The 19337-nt window shown below is 45.1% G+C and overlaps 1 protein-coding gene across 3 annotated transcripts in view; it reads right to left on the bottom strand.

Annotated features, from left to right (window-relative positions):
- PLCB1 (phospholipase C beta 1) overlaps positions 1–19337 on the bottom strand; it is a 2173917-nt gene that overhangs the window by 744754 nt on the left and 1409826 nt on the right. For all 3 annotated transcript variants that reach the window (XM_085612648.1, XM_085612647.1, XM_085612649.1), the window contains exon 11: positions 11147–11304. In XM_085612648.1, the coding sequence (XP_085468774.1) occupies positions 11147–11304 (158 nt within the window). The remainder of the gene's footprint in view (positions 1–11146; positions 11305–19337) is intronic.

Genomic DNA, 19337 nt, shown 5'->3' with positions numbered 1-19337 from the left:
GACCCAAATAAGTTACCTTTGGTCTACAGAATTGCAATTTCTTCCTAGATACCTTATGATTGTGGGATGCTAAAAAGGAAAGTAAGGATAACGTACTTTTTTCACACAACTCCAGGGTGTCAGCCGCCAGCAAGATGTCATCAACATATTGAATAAGGGCGACCCCCTCGAGCAGTACAAAGGAATCCAATTGTCGTTTCAGAGCCTGACTGTAAATGCTAGGGCTTTCTGTATAGCCCTGGGGAATCCTACAGAAACGATAAGATCTATTATTCAATGTAAACCCAAAAAGATATCGGCTATCAGGGTGAATGGGAATGGAAAAGAAGGCATTCTTCAAATCAATCACTGAGAACATGGTCGCCGTAGGCGGGACCAAAGTAAGCAACGTCGTGATATCGGAAACCACTGGGTACTGAGGTATCACGATCTTGTTCACTTCTCTCAAATCAATTATAAACCGATAAACTCTGGCATCCGTATCCTTTTTCAGTATGGGAAGGATCGGACTGTTACAAATGTTGTAGGGGACTTCCTCCACTACCCCTACCGCCATCAAATCCTGCACTATCTGTATGAGAGCCTCCTCGCCCTCCTGGGAAATACGGTACTGTGGGAGGCGTGGTAACACCGCCCCCTCCTTGACGCTAATGTGGACCGGTGGAATCACCATTTGTCCCACATCAGTATCCGAAGTTGCCCACAAAGCACGAGGGAGGGTAGCTAACAGCGCATCCTCAGACATCGTACACATCCGTTCTGATCGGGGGTAATTGTCATTCAATATTACCCGTACACCAGCAGGGGAGCAACGGATCGTAGCCCTAAAATGCTTTAACATATCAAGGCCCATAATGTTGTCCGGTGTGTACGGGGCAAGCAGGAACGGACAGGGTGCAGAAAAAGAATCGACCTTAAACATGAGGGGCTGTGAAAGAGGGCTTCGGGAGAGTGTACCGTCAAACCCTACCGATGTGACCATTAAGCCGGATGGGGGAGCCCCCGGAACCAATTGCTTAGACAGTGCACTACGTGTCGCTCCTGTATCCACTAGGAACTGATCAGTAGAGCCCAAAACCTCAGCCGATACATAAGGGCCCTTCTGATCGACCGGCACCTCAACTGATTCTAACCCCCATCCAACGCATTCCTATGCATGCTGAGAGTCATGGTACCCCGACCGGTCAATCCCCGACGCTTGGTACTGATGCTGGCGATCAAAAACGTTTGAGCTATCGCGGTGCTGTCCGGCAGAGTCAAAACGAGCCTGTTCGTTAGAATTCCCTCGAAAGTTCGAGAAACCCCCTCTACCTCGCGGGCCACCATAGGTGTGCCCCTGACGCGATGCATGCAACACCGGGCAGTCCCTAGCCCAATGACCCGATTGCTTACAATACGCACATTGGTTCCTATTTAAATCAGATCGGCCCGAGGGAGGACCATAAGATCCTCTATTACTACCCCGCCGGGGCGGGCCATAGACTTGTGCCAACATCACCTTTGTTTTCAGATCTTTCGATTTCTTTTCCTCCTGGCCCTTTGCTTCTTGCTCCTGACGCTCATAATACTGGGCGATAGTCAGGAGGGCCGTCGGTGTAGCGGAGGACCAAGAACTCTCGCTCGCTTTTAAACGGGCCGCAACTGCCGGCAGCAGATTAGCCACATATTTATCCGCAAAAAGGTGGCGGCCCGTATCGTCAGTAAGCGACTGGCCACTAAAATCATGAAACGTCTCCTCAAAGCGCGTAAAGAAGTCCGCAACTGACTCGTCAGCTTTCTGTTTACATGCAGCTAACATATTCCAATCAATCTTTTTGGGGGGGATAATTGTCTTCAGCTTAGCCACAATAGCAGCGGGGAGATCTAAAATACTCTGGGGCGGTTTCTGCGCGGGCTTCCGTTCCCTATCCTCATCCTCAAGGTCAGACCACCGAGCCTTAAAGGCAACTACATCATCTACCTTTCGGACAGATCGCCACATATCTGGTGGTAGAATAAGGCCAAAGAACAAATCGATATCTGCTAAAGTCATAACGCAAGAATTCAAGGCCCCCTCGACTTCTTCGTAGAAGGCCGCTGGATTCTTGCGGGGGTCAGGCAGCGCATTCTTTAATGCCATCACATCAGCTCTATGCCACGGAGTATAAACCCAATTATACACAAAATATCCCTTAGCATCGGCGGAGGTAATGTCCGAGCTAGTCCCCGCTCCTTTAGGAGGAACATACAAAGGCGCCGCCTCGCGCATTGGCTTAGCATGCACTAGATCGCTCTTATCTGATTGAGAGGTGGATGAGTGGCCTTCTGCGGTACACGAATCCGACTGCGTCTCCTCCCCTGCTCGTTGGCGCGCTTTTTCTCTATGGGCCAGCACCGCGTCCCGCAAGGCGAATAACCGCCGAGCCGTATCAGGAGCCTTAGAGGGAGAAAAAACACCATCATGCAATGCTTTAGCATCCGATGTCACTTCTTCAGGCTCAAAGACACTAGAATATTTCCGAAAAGCAGCAATCACTTCCTCAGCGAAATGACTCAAAAAATACAATCTCTCTCTATCCTGCCACGACCCCCAAGTATGGAACAATTCGTCCACGGACACCTTACCCTTAAGTGCACGGAAGGAAATTTGCCGAAGCTCAGCCATATGCTCAGCCGATAACATGGACCGCGTATCTACCTTACCCGGACCCGGGACAGAATCTTGCGGCCTCGGAGCAGATGCGCCAACATAAGGGGGCGGAGAGCGATCTAGTAAATAAAAATCATCATCAAAATTATTAAGGACAGGATAGAGTGGCTGCCGAACAGCATATTGACCCGAAACTTGTAGCCTACGCTCCTTCTCTTGCCTGTCCGTCTGCTCTCTGTCCTCCCGACGCTTCGCTTCCTGTGCTCGCACATGATCATTCTTCCGTTGTTCTTTATCAAACAGCGCTTTCTCACGCTTCTCTCGCTCACGCACCTCCTTCACCCACAACCGTACACACTCAAACATATCCTGACGAGCACGCCGCTTACACATACACTGTTCCACATACTCAATCTTACGTATATCAAACGATCCATACAAAGGCCATCGTAACTCAGGATCTTTTTTTGTATATTTCCTCCATACTGTGCTGTACATTATGGAAGAAAGACCATGCTTCACATACATATCCCTATTAGGAGTCCCCTCTGGGGGAGCTGGAGCAGATTCCTCGAGGTTCAACCGGTTCCCAAAACAGCAACACCACTTACGGAGTGCGCTGAAAGCAGGCATGCTCAGAAATAATGCAAAATATGCAGTATTATAGAAAAATGGCACTTAATCGTTGCGCCGTTCAAAGTTACACAGCTCCGGAGAAATCTCTCCACATTACCTGCCTATATGTGTTGCAACGCATATATTTTCACAAAGACAAATACAAAATATGACTAGTCATCACAAATCAAACTCAAATAGCCGGACCAGGCTTCAAAAACTCGGAGCAAGTACCGTACACCGGTTCTTACCAATCAAGAGTCCAGATTCCAACTGCCAAGCTCCACAATCGCACAAACGGCTTTCACGGCAGGACCGACAGAAGAGGTCTCAGTCGGGGACCGGCGCCACCCAGACGGTCAGCTCGGAAGGGAAGGAAGAAAAACCTCGGGATGCCAGGGCTAAGACGCCGCGGGCAGTGATCACGTCCCCGGTCAAATTCCTCACCTTCGTCGCGACCAGTCCTTCGAGCATCCGAGTCGCCGATGAGCCCCACGTGACGGGCGCCAATTGATGAATACAGGCCCCAGCTAGGCCCGCAGGACACAAGGGTTCGCTCTCCTGTAATGGAATCTATAAGGAAGTTGGCACGGAAACTGCAAAGTACAAAGACAGCATTTATTAACCCTTAAGGGTGGTCCTACAATCCACACAACACTCTTCAGTATTGTATAGAGTAGCACAAAGAACTTTCGTACATGGTCCCCTTTTATACACAACAGAGGGGCTCATAAGTGGGTGGATACAACATGAGGCTGAAGAACATTACCATTTATGGTCATTTTCGATACTGAATCAATATGTGGGCGGAGCTAACACACTCCTTAAGCCCGCGAAAACATGGTCAAGCAAGGCTAACTGATAACAGATGTGGTCAAGTCTGGGCATGTGCCAGATGGACAAAGGAGCTATTTATAGACTGTTACTAGGCAGATTGCAAGAGCAACTAACACAGAGGTTGGACTCTTCTCGTGGGGAACACGTGGAAGCATAACAATACAAAAGGGAGTCCGAACTTCGGTCAACATAACAGAGAAAACATGATCTATAAGAGGGGAATTAATGTCTTTAGTAAATGCTTAATCACATCGTTGTTTCAATTTACAACAAGACGTACACCCCCAGGTATGTAAAGCCGGAGTGGGACGCCTTAATGGGAAAACGAGAAGGCAGGAGAGGAAAGCCACCGGATATAGCATAGACACAGGATTTGGACCAGTTAATGATCAAACCAGAGTTCTTGCCGAAGGAAGTGAGGATATCAAAGAGCACATTGAGTGACTTACGTGGTGAGGTGAGGTACAAAAGAATGTCGTCCGCGTACAACGAAACACGATCCTCGAAGCCAGGGGCCCACTGGATCCCTCTTATCGACGGTTCCCAACGAAGCCAAGCAGCGAGCGGTTCCAAAGCCAAAGCGAAGAGCAGGGGAGACAACGGACACCCCTGTCTAGTGCCCCTCCCAAGAACTAAAGGCCGGGAAACCCTCCCATTAACGACAACCTGTGCCAACGGAGCAGCGTATAAGAGTTTAACCCAGCTAATAAATCCCGCCCCGAAGCCAAACTATGCCAGGGCGGCCCAAAGATACGGCCATTCTATCATATCAAAGGCCATCGTGGCGTCCAAGGAAACCAAGATGGCCGGCTCTGAAAGATATTTCGCCCTTGCAAGTACGCCATGTAGGCGCCGCAAGTTAAGGGCCGTATTCCGGTGCGGGATAAAACCGGATTGGTCCGGATGCACCAGATCACAAATGACAGTAAGCAGGCGGTTAGCAAGAACCTTGGCAAGGATTTTCGGCTCAGCGTTCAACAGAGAAATAGGCCTGTATGAGGCGCAACGGTCCCGAGGCCTACCGTCCTTGGGAATCATGACTATAGTGGCCAGACGTTGGTCATCAGGGAGAGAACCAAGTTCAAGCGACTCCGAAAACATACGACGGAGAAATGGCGCAATTTTATCCGGTTGCAGTTTATAGAGTTCAATCGGGAGTCCGTTGGGGCCCATAGCCTTGCCTGAGCGAAGGGAACGAATCGCGGTAGCAATCTCGTCGACCGATAATGGGGCATCTATCTGCTCACGCTCATCCACCGACAGGCAGGGCAAAGCAATATCCCTCAACAAGTGTCGAGAGTCAGCCTCATCTCTAGCAGACACCGGGGAGTACACAGCTCTGAAGTAGTCAGCAAAACACTCCACAATCTCACCCGGGTCAGTCACACTTACTCCCTCGATGTCTGAAGCACGGGGACCACTCAATTCACTCTCTCCTTCTTATCGAGCCAAGCAATCAATTTACCCGCCTTATCCCCAGCATCATACAGTCTGCCCTGCTGTTCCCTATACATCGTCCGAGCAGCATCCGTAACAAGGGACTTATATTCGAACTGTTTCAGGCTGAGGGCGTGGAGCCCGTCCTGAGTGACACCCGTCTCCAAGGCAGCCTCCAACCCCGATATCTCAGCCTCCAATGCGACCACCACCCCGTTCTTAGATTTCTTGGCCTCCACGATCAGGGATAGGGCGTGTCCTCGGAGAACCGTTTTGAAAGCCTCCCACAAGGACACCGAGGACAAGACAGACCCCTCATTCTCAAGAAAATACTGTTCAAGCGACTTAATGAGACCCTTGCGAATCTTGGGGTCACGCAGGTACCAGGGGTTAATGGGGGCGATCCGCCCGGCGGATCGCGTCCTGGTATCGAAGAGGAGCCACAATGGGGAATGATCGGAAATGCCCCGGGCCAGGTGCTTAACCTCCCGGACCCGGGTGGTCTGGGCCGCGGGCATAAGAAAGTAATCTAGTCTGGAGAGACTCCCGTGGGCCCCGGAGTGGAATGTGTACTGACTCTGTGTCAGATGTATCAACCTCCAGCAGTCCACTAGACCGAAAGTGTCCAAGAACCCGCCGAGCCACGCCTGGGCGGCAGAGAGGGCTCTGGGAGGGTGACGATCCAACTCGCCAGAAATCACGGAATTAAAATCCCCACCCACAAGCAAGAGACTATCAGGAAGTTCAAGTAACATACGACCCACATCTGAGAAAGTAGAGGTCTGGAGTCCCGGGGGAACATAAACCGAAACCAAAGAAACAGTCTGCCCCTCCCACCGTCCAGTCAAGGACGCATAGCGCCCTCTATCATCAAGAGTGACTTTGTCAATCTCGAGCGGGAGGGAGGATCGCAGCAAGATGCCCACCCCTCTGGATCCAGTGGTGAAGCCAGAATGTGCAACCAGTCGGTAGCCCCCCCTGTTCATAGCATGACATACATTGCCCACCAAGTGCGTCTCTTGAAGAAATACCACATCAGGGGCCAATCGGCGCAAATATTGCAACACAACCCCACGTTTGATACGGTCCCCCAACCCGTTGACGTTCCAAGACATCAGTTGCAACCCGTCCCCCCCCATCCCAACACAAGAAGCTGGAGTCCCCGGGCACGCAGCCAGACACCTGAAACTGAAAGAGAACAAACATACCGCCTTGAAAAGAAAAAACACACAACCCAACAACCACTGCCACCCTCCCACCCCCACACCATTGCAACTCGCTGAAGAAATTTTGATGCACCCCTACAGTGCGGCTGAAGAGATCGATTCATCTCCTCTCAGCGGCAGAAGAAACTGCCACAGTCTGAGTTCAGCGCACAATGTCTCCAAAGTCGGATGCAGGCCCTGCTGTCGGCTGAAAGAATTGGTGCATCGTAGGACTGTGGCTAAAGAAATCAACAGAGCGCCCGTTTGCCGCTGCCGCATCGACCTCCAATGCATTCAGATTTCCACACATCGCACCTGTGCACCAAGTTTTTCTGACGCATCACTCTCAGATCAGAACCATCTTGGATTTTGATGCATCGACCCCCCCTACAGTCTGGATTAGAAGCAATAGTTCTCCTGTGTGCAGAACTGACGTATCGCCTTCCTGTGGACTCAGGAACTGACGCATCGCTGTGTTTTCAGACACTTCCCTCCTCTGCAGCTGTTTTGCCTTGTGGATTTTGACACATCAGACGTACTTTGTGTAAAATCACCACATCCATAGAGTTCTAAGGACAGGATTGCCTGAAACCTTTTAAATGTCATATTTGTTCTGTATGTTTGACTTTTGTTGTATTGGTCTTGTTTGGTTTTAGATAAAGATACTTTATTTTTCTAAACTGGTTTGGTGTCAGTTTGTAGTGTTTTCAATATGTTACTGTGTGTGTTATGTACAAATACTTTGCACATGGCCTGACTGCTAGTGCCAAGTTAATCAGGGGTTGAGCAAGGGTTATTTGGTTGTGTAACTCTCTTATCGTGACTAGAAGGAAAGGTCCCTACTTGGACAGGGTGCATACCACTGCCAACTAGAGACCCCCATTTCTAACAGACTACTCCTTAGTCCTTTGGCAGAGAAACGACTGGTATTATTAATATATGGTGCTGGATTAATCTTATTCGATAAGAAAGCCCGGAGGTGTGCATAGGAAGACTATTGCCTAAAACTCCCTTTTCATGCCCTATCCCTTTCCATGGTGCAAGCTATCCATAAGGCATTAAATAGAACCACCTGGACACTAATTGCAGGAATACAGATCTTGCCATTTTTCTCTTAACCAGTGCTAGCCTCTCTAGAGAAGATACCTCTTTTCTATAGGCATATTCTTAACAACAGTGACTTGTGTTGAGCACATGCTGTTGTTGATAGGAATCACTCTATGAAACGCCTTCAAAGCAAATATTGTTTTAGTAATGATTGGTCTCTTCTCTACAATCAGTCTATACTCAGGTATTCTGCAGGTAAAGGATCTCTAAAAGTAGATAATTTAAATTCATTGAGCAAGCACTCAATTTCTTTTACCTTGGCGTCATTTGGGGAGGAGTACTGGGACCTTTCCATATTAAGATTAATTGCCATTTAGTTAATTAGGACCACTTTTGTTACTGTTTAGGATTGGTATTCGGTTTGGGGATCTTATGATATCATTTTACAAACTGAAGTAGATACTGGAAGTTCTGTTTACGATATGCATATGAAATGTGATCTGATGTATCAACTGACTATTAATTGTTTCTAAAACAAAGATGTGTATATGTATATCCTCTATTTATAGAATATGGTGCTTACACCAGCTTTCTGCATGCGATTTAATAGCAGTATTAGGATTTGTGGACGTTACCGTAGCACTGGCAAAATATTTGTGCTCCTTGGAAAAAGCCGGTTAAAGTAATGAGGAATTTCATTTTATCATACTTAAACGGTTGCTCATACTGTAATATGTGGATTAGCTGTTTGGTTGACAAATAATAACATAAAGAAAATAATAAATAATAAAGAAAAAAACAAACAAACAAATAGGTAAATATATAAAATTGATAGTTGCTGCTATGGTACTGCTAGTGTGCGTGCTCTAGTTGGAATACCGGAACATCCGTTCGAGGAATGAATATGCCTAACTCATTGATAATAAAGTGCCTAACTCAGGAAAAAAAGACTCTTACTAACAAACAATAAACTAACTGAATCATATTATAGCTCACTGCTGTGGGCTATACCGGTTATTAAAAGGCCTAAACCCAAGTTATATGCCCAAACTGCAGGTGAGACCCATAATGAGAGAGATGACCTTTAACAACCAGCATATCCCAAGGTAGAAGGACTCTAAGGCTAGAATATTCTAACTTAAAAAGAGAGGAATAGAAAGACAAACATTGGAATGTTGTATAAGAAGACTTGTACCAGCCATTATAAGGCCAGAGCCATTCCATTTTCTTCAGGGAAGCTCTCAACATTCCAATGTTCTAATTCCCTTTAAGATTCAAAGTTTACAAATATGATCCTTGCTTTCACGTACCTTTAAATATTTTTGTTATTCATTTGTTTTTCTTCTTGGCCCATTATTTGATGCATTCCACAGTATTTTATAAAATGGCAATGGTGTTTAGAGAGAATATCAGAAACAAAAATATTGTGGGACAAAAGTTTGCATCACGAATATTGAGGGCAAAAATATTGTGAATGCAAGTTTCTATAGATAAGCAATGTTTTACTATAGACAATTCCACATAGTTATACCGTGACGATATATATATTTTCAAGGCACGTTGATGTAGCCAAGAATAGCAAATCTATACTTACCTATTTGCACTTACCGTCTCTATATTTTGGTAATCAATATTTTTGACACAATATGCTGTCCACACAATATTTTTGTTTATGATATTCTGTCAGTTATCCAATGCCAACAATAAAATAAAAAATACAAAAAATGAAACCTCAGATGTACCCATCTTTTCTCGGAGCCACCTGCTTCTAGACATTGATGCATAAGATGATGGTGGTTGAAAGCTTTAAGTATCCTTTTTGTGTACACAAAGATGTGCATTGCCTTGAAGAAATAGTTTGGAAAATAAAGAAATCTTGATCCATATCTTGATCATTGCACAACAACTATTTTTGGCCTTTCAAACCACACATTTAGAATTACCAAAATTACATTTTTCATGTATTTATGTTTATGATATCAGAGATTTTTATTCACATAGCGAAAGTAGGTTTATATGAAAGACTCAGCGTACAATTAATTTTATTGAGATAAGAAAAAGTGACAGATGGTTGCTCAGTATTTACATATCTTGTTACATTGTTTCCATCTCAACATGCATTGCAAATGGGGCCATCCCTCTGCAAATTATTCAAGGTCCTACAATAAAGGACAATCTAGCCTGAATTCCTGGGCAACGCCCCCACTGAAAGGGCTACAATGATAGCAGATAATCTCGTGTTCAATTACTGATCTGCAGCGTTATGATATATCTTTGCTTAAATAATGGGATGTGACAATAATAGGACAGGCCTCAATATGAGAAGGTACTGTAGAGAATGTTTTAAAGTCAACAGTTAGCAACACTGACCAACATGCTGCACACAATACAGTAATCCACACAGGGCCATATTTATGAACTGGTTTTCATCGCTTTTGCACCATGCAACGTGGTGCAAGAGCAACGCAAACCTTAAGTCAGATTTTTGAAGCCACGCAATTCTCTTTGTGTGGCTTTCAGTGGCTCCAAAAATCTGGACTAACTCAATGCAGCACAAATGGCTGCATTGCATTACTTTACCCTCGGTAAGCGTTCCATGGGTGTTGCGTTGGTTTTCCCACACAACTCCCATGGTTTTTGATGCATTCCCAGATTTACAAGACATTGTAAGCCTGGGAATGCGACAAAAATATATACTGCCCCAGGTGAGGCGTAATGAGGAGAAATATCTTTTTTTCTCCTCCTTACCTCCTCTTTTTATGTGTGCACACATAGAATGAGTATAGAGCCTCTCAGGATTGTTTTTGTACAGGAAGGTGCCCCTTGCTGAACAAAATCAATCCTGCATGCAACACAGGCACCCTTTCACCATGGTGCAAGGGTGCCTGCGTTGGCGCTAGGCTGCCAAAGGGGTGGCAGCGCAGGGGGGAAAGTCCAGAATGCGCTGTATGCCTTAAGTACAGTGCATTCCTGCCCTTTCCCAGTGATACAGTGCGGCAAAGTGACTTACCCCGCTGCACTACCCCACATTACATAAATATGCCCCACAGTGTTTCAAATTTGCAAACGCATTCTGAATATGCTCTCGGCTTTTTCAGATAGGAAAACCGCATGCACATTTTAATCCAATATTCTGAGATTGAAAAGTTTAATATTGCTGTCACTCTTCACATCTCTAATTTACTGAGGTCTTCAGAATAATGCATAGCAAAAGCAGTCCAATTCACCAATCAGTCCCAGGTTACAAGCATTAATCTGAAAAGTCCACATCCATGCACTCGTTCATGCATATTTATGAAGAACACAGATTAATATAAAAAAAACAGCATCTAAACATATGTTAGTCTGTATCAGAGTTTAACTCATGTTCAAGTACCTTGAAGGAGATTTCAGTTGTCATGGTGAACCCGTGTGTAATGACTGGCTCTTCTTCAGCTGTTCTCCCCTTCCAGCAGTCCAGCTCCACACAGCGACAGCCCGCTAGCAGCACTTGGCGATACATCTCAACCGAGGAGTTGCCAGCCAGCTGTCCAGCTGCGATAACACAACAAGAGCGTGAGGCAAAGGAAGTCAGTCTGGGGTGACTATGTAAATACACAAAGCGTATTAATCATAAGAGTTGACAGCATCTTTGTAGCTTGCAGGGACATCATGCTGTCAAAATGATTTTCAAGCCTTAAGAGACCTATCTTTTTTTTACCCACGAAAACCCTGATTCAAAACCCATACAGTTTCGGTGGTTAGGACATTTATGAAAGTTCACGTTTAATGTACAGTGGCTACGGGAACATTTGATGCGGTTGATGTAATCAAAAATGCCTGCCCAAGGAGAGAGAAATAATTGAATCTCTGAAGTAAACAAGTATCTGTCTCCTGCAAGTTCTATCATAAAAAACAGGCTGTGCATCCCTTTTTCCTGGATCCAGCGGCAAGATGTTTTAACAAGCATTGGCAAAGCCAACAGGCCTGGCATTTGGCTTGATCAATGGTTCTTCTGTTTTGTCATGGTTTTTGTAAAACATTATAGTTCGGGAGGTACTCATCCCACACCAAGAAGAAAAAAACAGGCTATAAGCTTGCATAGTTTTTGGTATCTAACAGTACACATTTCTGTAATGGTACTAAGCACTGAAAATAAATACTCTGTGTATGGATGAGATCCTTGTGAAAGAGCAGAATGCAGTTACTTACTGTGAAGCTATCCAATGGCTGAAGTAGGTTTTTGTGGGTATATATATATATATTTATATGTGTTTTCAAAAGTTACCCCTTCAGATGAAGGGCACACTCGGGATCGCTCCTCATTACTGGCAGTGCTTCCTTGTCGTCATCTTCACCTGTGGCCCATGAAGAAGGGCGTATCTGCCCGAAACGCGTTGGCCGAAGTTAGGAGGTTGTGGCTGCAAAACCTACCTGTAATGAGGAGCGATCCCGAGTGTGCCCTTCATCTGAAGGGGTAACTTTTGAAAACAAATTAGTGACCAGCCCTTGGTCACGGAGGAGCACCACCGCCTGTGCCTCGTGGGTCCGTGTGCTGTTGGAATTGATCAGCTACACGGAAGAGGTAATTCCTGTGTGGCCGCTGCTACATCGGAGTTCCACCCCCGAGACCACGCGGGTCTGCTTGCTGTTTGGATTGTACAGTTCGAGTGGAGCGGGAGATGCCAAATATATTGTACAGTGAGGCGGGCAGCACATTGTAATCCCACTTGGATTGTTTTAAGGAGTGACTTTGACGACCCCCACATGGGTTAGTTATTTCAGCACTACCAGTCCCAGAATGCATTGGGTGATATTCGACATGCTGATTGAAATAAAAGAGGGATTTTACTGGCAGTGCTTCCTTGTCGTCATCTTCACCTGTTGCCCATGAAGAAGGGCGTATCTGCCCGAAATGCGTTGGCCGGAGTTAAGAGGTTGTGGCTGCAAAACCTACCTGTAATGAGGAGCGATCCCGAGTGTGCCCTTCATCTGAAGGGGTAACTTTTGAAAACAAATTAGTGACCAGCCCTTGGTCACGGAGGAGCACCACCGCCTGTGCCTCGTGGGTCCGTGTGCTGTTGGAATTGATCAGCTACACGGAAGAGGTAATTCCTGTGTGGCCGCTGCTACATCGGAGTTCCACCCCCGAGACCACGCGGGTCTGCTTGCTGTTTGGATTGTACAGTTCGAGTGGAGCGGGAGATGCCAAATATATTGTACAGTGAGGTGGGCAGCACATTGTAATCCCACTTTGATTGTTTTAAGGAGTGACTTTGACGACCCCCACATGGGTTAGTTATTTCCGCACTACCAGTCCCAGAATGCATTGGGTGATATTCGACATGCTGATTGAAATAAAAGAGGGATTTTACTGGCAGTGCTTCCTTGTCGTCATCTTTACCTGTGGCCCATGAAGAAGGGCGTATCTGCCCGAAACGCGTTGGCCGAAGTTAAGAGGTTGTGGCTGCAAAACCTACCTGTAATGAGGAGCGATCCCGAGTGTGCCCTTCATCTGAAGGGGTAACTTTTGAAAACATATATATATATATATTGATTGAATTGATTGATTGATATATATATATATATATATATACACACATACATATTACCTACTGGCGGTCGCCAGTAGGTAGTTATAGTTAGGACCCCTTTTCCATAGGAAATCCGCAACATTCTATTTTGAATAACTTTGGCGCCGGTCGATGAATCCTCGCGAATTTCTCAAAATAGGAGGGGCGCTACGCTCCGCTCCTACCCTGAAAGTCTCGGGGGGATACGTCAAGCGGGGGCTGAGATAAAAGGGGGGTCCCAAAACGCGTTTTTCCCATGCATTTTTCCATAGGACCTTTAGAACGAGCTACAGCCCGAATGGCTGAACAGAATTACTAGAAATTTGGCAGAGAGGTAGTCCCTATGTCAAGGAAGTGCCTTTTGTAGGTTTGGTGTAAATCTGTTCAGTAGATTCTGAGAAAATAGCCTTTAAATCAATATATATATCTGAGCCCGCTTACGGTACGCTTACCGTACGCTTACGGTAAGCTTACGGTACGCGTACTGTGGCGTGCGCGAGCGCGATTCTGATTGGCTGTTAGATCTTAGTAAACATTCGAATCGGCCGAAACCAGGAAGCGGCGGCCGCCATTTTGTGTGTTTCACTCAGAAAAAAAAGAGTGAAAACAAGAAAAGGGGGCAATGAGGAGAGTTACAGACCCCCTTACATTTGTGAGGGGGTCAAAGAAGGACAGAAAAGTACAAAGAAAACATTTATGGATTTTAAAAAAAATCACGGGGTACGCGTACGGTAAGCTTACGGTAAGCGTACGGTAGAAAAAAAAAAAAAAAAAAAAATGAAATTCAGATTTAAGTGTTTAGATATTAGGGGGCTCTAAAAAGAGCCGTTGTGTTTATGAAATGATTTTTTAGTGGTACCTACAAGTAAGTACCGATGCAGAGTCTAAGGTTCAAGAGGAAGACTCTGTTCCCTTCATCATTGAAGTGCACACCATCTCCTCCACCCCGTGTGCAAATGGTGCCCGAAGGGCACCATTTGTGCATGGCTTATAAGCACCGTAAGCACAGTAAGCACCGCGTGCTTACTGTGCGCGCACGGTGCGCGAAGCGCACCGTGCGCGCACGGAACGAACTGCGTTAAGTGGGCGCGCACGCCACGAATGGCGTAAAGTAACTTAGCATTTAAAAAACCGTACAAATTCACTGAAAAAACCATAGGTTTCACACACGTTATAGTTAGGAATTAGCATTTAAAAAACCTTGCAAATTCACTGAAAAAACCATAGGTTTCACACATGTTATAGTTAGCGGAAATTTTACTGATAAAAAACCAGTGAAATTCCCCCGTTATAGTTAGTGCAGGCAACTATAACTCACGCGACCTCAATCTTCTGCTGATGACATATGTGTCTTTATGAAAAAAAAATATTTGTAATATATGTATAGCTAAAAATGTATGGAAGAAGACATGGGCAAATAAGTGTCTAAATACAGTATTAGCATCAGCAGAGGATTGCGGTCGCGTGAGTTATAGTTGCCTGCACTAACTATAACGGGGGAATTTCACTGGTTTTTTATCAGTAAAATTTCCGCTAACTATAACATGTGTGAAACCTATGGTTTTTTCAGTGAATATATATATATATATATAGATATATAGATATATAGATATATAGATATATTCACTGAAAATAACAAAGGTTACAGGGAGGTTATAGTTAGTTGGATATTTCACTCATACAAAACCAGAGAAATTCGGCCGTTATAGTTAGTTGAGCTAACTATAACTCGTGCCCACGAAATGCACTGCTTATGACCTCACATATTACATCACTCATGGCATTGTCAGTGACATCACTGATGTAATTTCAAATGGCATCACTGATGATATCACTGATGAAATCATCCAGTGACTGTGAGTGCTTTTAAAATGTTTATGAGTGTTAAATATATATATATACCAAGGTACATTGATGAATTAGTGGGTGTATGAGTGCCTTTATCGATGATTCAGTAGGTGCATGACTGACTGTATAAGTGAGCGTATAAGTGAGTGCCTAAGTGTCTCAGTGAATGTATGGGTCACTGACTAGGTTGTCTGAATGTCTGTATCAGTCTGTCAGTTGGTGTGTAAGTGGCTGCATGGGTTGGTGAGTAGTTACATGAGTGGCTGTATGATTTGTTGATTGGTTGTCTGAGTACCTGTATGGGTGTTTGAGTGTCTGTGTGGGTGAGTGAGTGTGTGACTGCCTGCTTGGAAGAGTGACTGCATGAGTCAGTGAGTGTATGGGTTAGTGAGTGTAAGCAAAGAGTTGTATTATTGACTTAGTGTGTATATGGCTGTGACGGTGAATGAATGGATGTGTCAGTGGTATATGGGTGAGTAAGTGGATAGGTGAAAGGCAATATAGGTGAGTGTCGGAGTATATGAGTGACTGTATGTGTGAGTGAGGGATTGTGATAGTGGCAGTATGGCTTAGTGAGTATGTGAGGGGCTATTTGAGTGAGTGGTTATGTGTTATTATCTGTATGAATAAGTGAGTGGGTGTGTGTATAACTGTATGGGTGAGTAAATGGCTGTCTTATTGTCCCTTTAGGTGAGTGTGAGTGAGTAGGTGTGTGAGTAGCTCTATGAATGACTGAGAGTGTGTGAGTGGATGTATGGCTGTATGAGTGGATATATCAGTGGCTGTATTAGTGAGTGAGTTGGTGTATGAGTGGTTGTATGGGTGACTGAGTGGATGTATGTGTAGACCTATGAATCAGTGAGTGGGTGTGCAAGTACTGGCATGGGAGTGTCAATGGTTTTTGAGAATAGTAGTGTGGAAAGTGGAGTGGGTGTATGAAAGGTTATAGTGGGGTGTGAGTCGGTGCATCAGAGATACCGGTGGATGATGTCATCAGTGATGTCATTTGAGGTGTCATCAGTGATGCCACTGACCATGTCATTAATGCTGTATTATATGTGAGGTCATAAGCAGTGCATTGCGGGAGTGCGAGTTATAGATAGCTCAGCTAACTATAACTGCAGAATTTCTCTGGTTTTGTACGAGTGAAATGTCAGCCTAACAATAATGTCCCTGTAACCTTTGATTTTTGTCAGTAAATTTCTATGGTTTTTTAATTGTGAATTCCTAAGTATAACGTGCCTGTAACCTATGTCTCTTTCAGCAAATTTTAAAGGTTTTTTAAAATTCTAATTCTGAATTGCAACATCCATTTGTCCAAATGAGCAGACATTCAACGACCACCGGCAGATTAAAAAATTTGAAATAAAAAATGTTATTCTAACTATTGCAATACACACATTACTAACTTAAAGAACATGTTTGTACACATATATTTGTAGTAACTTTTTTAAAAACGATGTTTGAACCCTACTTCCCATTTTCGCGATCATGCCGAAAGTCGCGATGACTCTGGTAACCGTGACGATTGTGCCTTTTTTAGAGTGTGCAAAACACATATTAACACACATTTTACAGTATTTTAGACACTAGGGGGCTCATTAGGATGGCGGGTGGAAAAGCATCCCGACCGCCGAGGTCGTTGAAAAGTACCGCCCGCAGGTACCGTGGCAAAACGGGCAGTCAGATTGGGATGCTCTGCCTGAAACACCATACAGTGGCGGTCGAATTCCAGGATTCACCAGCGGAAAAGCTGAAAATCCGTCCGCAGTGGTCGGATTTCCTGCAGAAAGGCCAAAGACCGCCGCTTATCCAGCAGTCACGAACACATGGAGCTATCCGCAGTATTGCCACCGCCATCCCCGATTGACCCAATTCTCCACTGCGGTGTGATGGGCTGTTTGAGGCATAGTGATATAACTGGCGGTCTTCACCCCATTCCGGACGGCGGTCCCTCTCTATTGGCTCTGTCCGCTACCGGTGCGGACGGAGATTTCTGGTGGAACCACAAACACCGCAGCGGACGGGAAATGGGCTATCAATGCCAATCATAATACGGCGGTCGCAATGACCGCCGATGGAGTGCAGAAAAGGGCATTTTCCGCGGCAGTAGCAAAGTGGTTGTGCCTCCGCCCGCCATCCTAATGAGCCCCTAGGGGTTTATTACTGCACTGTTTAAAGTCATATTTATGGAGGGAGTTTGTATAAAAACAACCATTTAAACCAATTTTCCGTTTTCGCAGTGACGCCGGGTGTCGCTATGATATCAGTAGCTGTGGTCACTGTGAATATGTCATAAAATAACAAAACAAATGCAGGAATTCAATAGTCACTACCACATTCAAAACTTATAACTGAGGAATGGATTATAACCAACACAATAAACACATTACTATCTAAACAATTGTATAATAGCATGTACAACTCCCTTAATATCTCTATAACACAGTGCATAACATTTTCACTGTAATCTATGACTGCATTCTTCACTGTCTCACTAAGTCTCTTATTCACTGTAGAAGTATTTGAGGGGATCTGTGAGACAGTGCATCAGTCTATCAATACTTCTGTAACAAAATGCGTCACTGCCTCAGTGCATCTATGATTGGGCGCATCAGTGTCACAATGGTTCTGTGATTGGTTGTGTAAGTCGCTCATTCAATCTGAGAGTAGGTGCATGAATACATTTGTGCATTTGTAAGTAAGTATATGACTGACTGGATCTGTGAGTGGATACATGAGTGTCTAAGGAGGTGTCTGAATGGGTGGGTTAGTGGGTGCATGAGTGTCTGGTTGGATCTGTGATTGAGTGCATAAATCTCTCAGTGTGTCTATGACTGGCAGCATGAGTATCTGAGTGGTTCTGTCAGAGGGTGCATGGGTCGGTTAGTGCGACTGTATGTAGGTTCATGAGTCTCTGTATAACTAACTGAGTGGGTCTATGAGTGGCTGTCTGAGTGACTGTATGGGTGTGTGAGTGTCTGAGTGGGTCTGTGAGTGAATGAATGAGTGTCTGAGTGGATCTGTGAGTGAGTCTATTAGTGTCTCATGGGTCTGAGAGTGAGAGCATACGTCTCTGAGTAGGTGAATGAATGGGTACATGCATGAGTGTCTGAGTGGGTCTCTGGATGTCAGCATGAGTGTCTGGGTGGGTATATGAATGGATTTATAAGCCTTGACTGGGTGAGTGAGTGAGTGGGTGTGTGTATATCTGAGTGAGTTTGTGATTGGATGTCTGACTTTCTGAGTGCATGAGTTAGTGAGTGACTGAGTCCATAAGTCTCTGAGAGGGTCTGTGACTGAATGTGTGAGTGACTGTATGGAACTGTGAGTGGGTGTGAGTCTCTAAGTAGATATGAGACTGCACGCATGAGTCTATGACTGAGTCTCTAAGTAGGTGCATGAGTCTCTGTGTGGGTCTGCACATGTGTGCATTACTCTCCAACTGAGTATGTAAGTGGGTGCATAGGTATCTGAATGGGTATGTGAGTGAGTGCATCAGTATCTGAGTGAGTTTGCGAGTGCACACAGAAGTGTGTGGCAGTGACCAGCGAGTGTGTACACATATATATATTTTGCAAATTTTCACTAAATATTTGCAATGTCGCAGCAATATTCGCGATGTCCCCGCGATGGTACAGGGAGGGCCAAACAGGCGGTCATGGCATTGTCAAGAATATGACGCGCGATGAAAAAAAACAATTTTGGACACATGGCTTGTGTCACTAACACACCCATTTCTCAATCCCCTTATGTTAGCTTTCACCCCTTATGTTAGCTCTCGCACAAAATTTCAGCCCCAGGAACTGTTCCCGGATGATAAAATAGCAGCCACAACTTTCTGTTCAGGTTGCATCCAGCAAACCAGAGCATTCCTGTTAGCGTGTGCATTCGTGATTAATCGCAAAATTGTAGCGAAATATCCAGACCAGAGATATATCTATAGTATTTTAGACTTACATTTCTCAAAAACTACTGGATAGATTTGCACAAAATAACAAGAAGCACAATCTGCGTAACAACATCTACCTTTCTGCCAAATTTGGTGTAATTCCATCTGGCGGGTCAGGCTGAAGGTTCGACAACGCATTCCTATGGGAATTAACATTACAAATGGACCCTTTTGTCACGCCCCAATTTATCAGTCTCCACCGCACGGATCACCTC

Source organism: Triturus cristatus, chromosome 6, assembly GCF_964204655.1.
Source record: "Triturus cristatus chromosome 6, aTriCri1.1, whole genome shotgun sequence".
Lineage (NCBI taxonomy): Eukaryota > Metazoa > Chordata > Amphibia > Caudata > Salamandridae > Triturus > Triturus cristatus.
The sequence above is the reverse complement of the archived record's forward strand: the minus strand, read 5'-3'. Positions and strand labels throughout refer to the sequence as shown.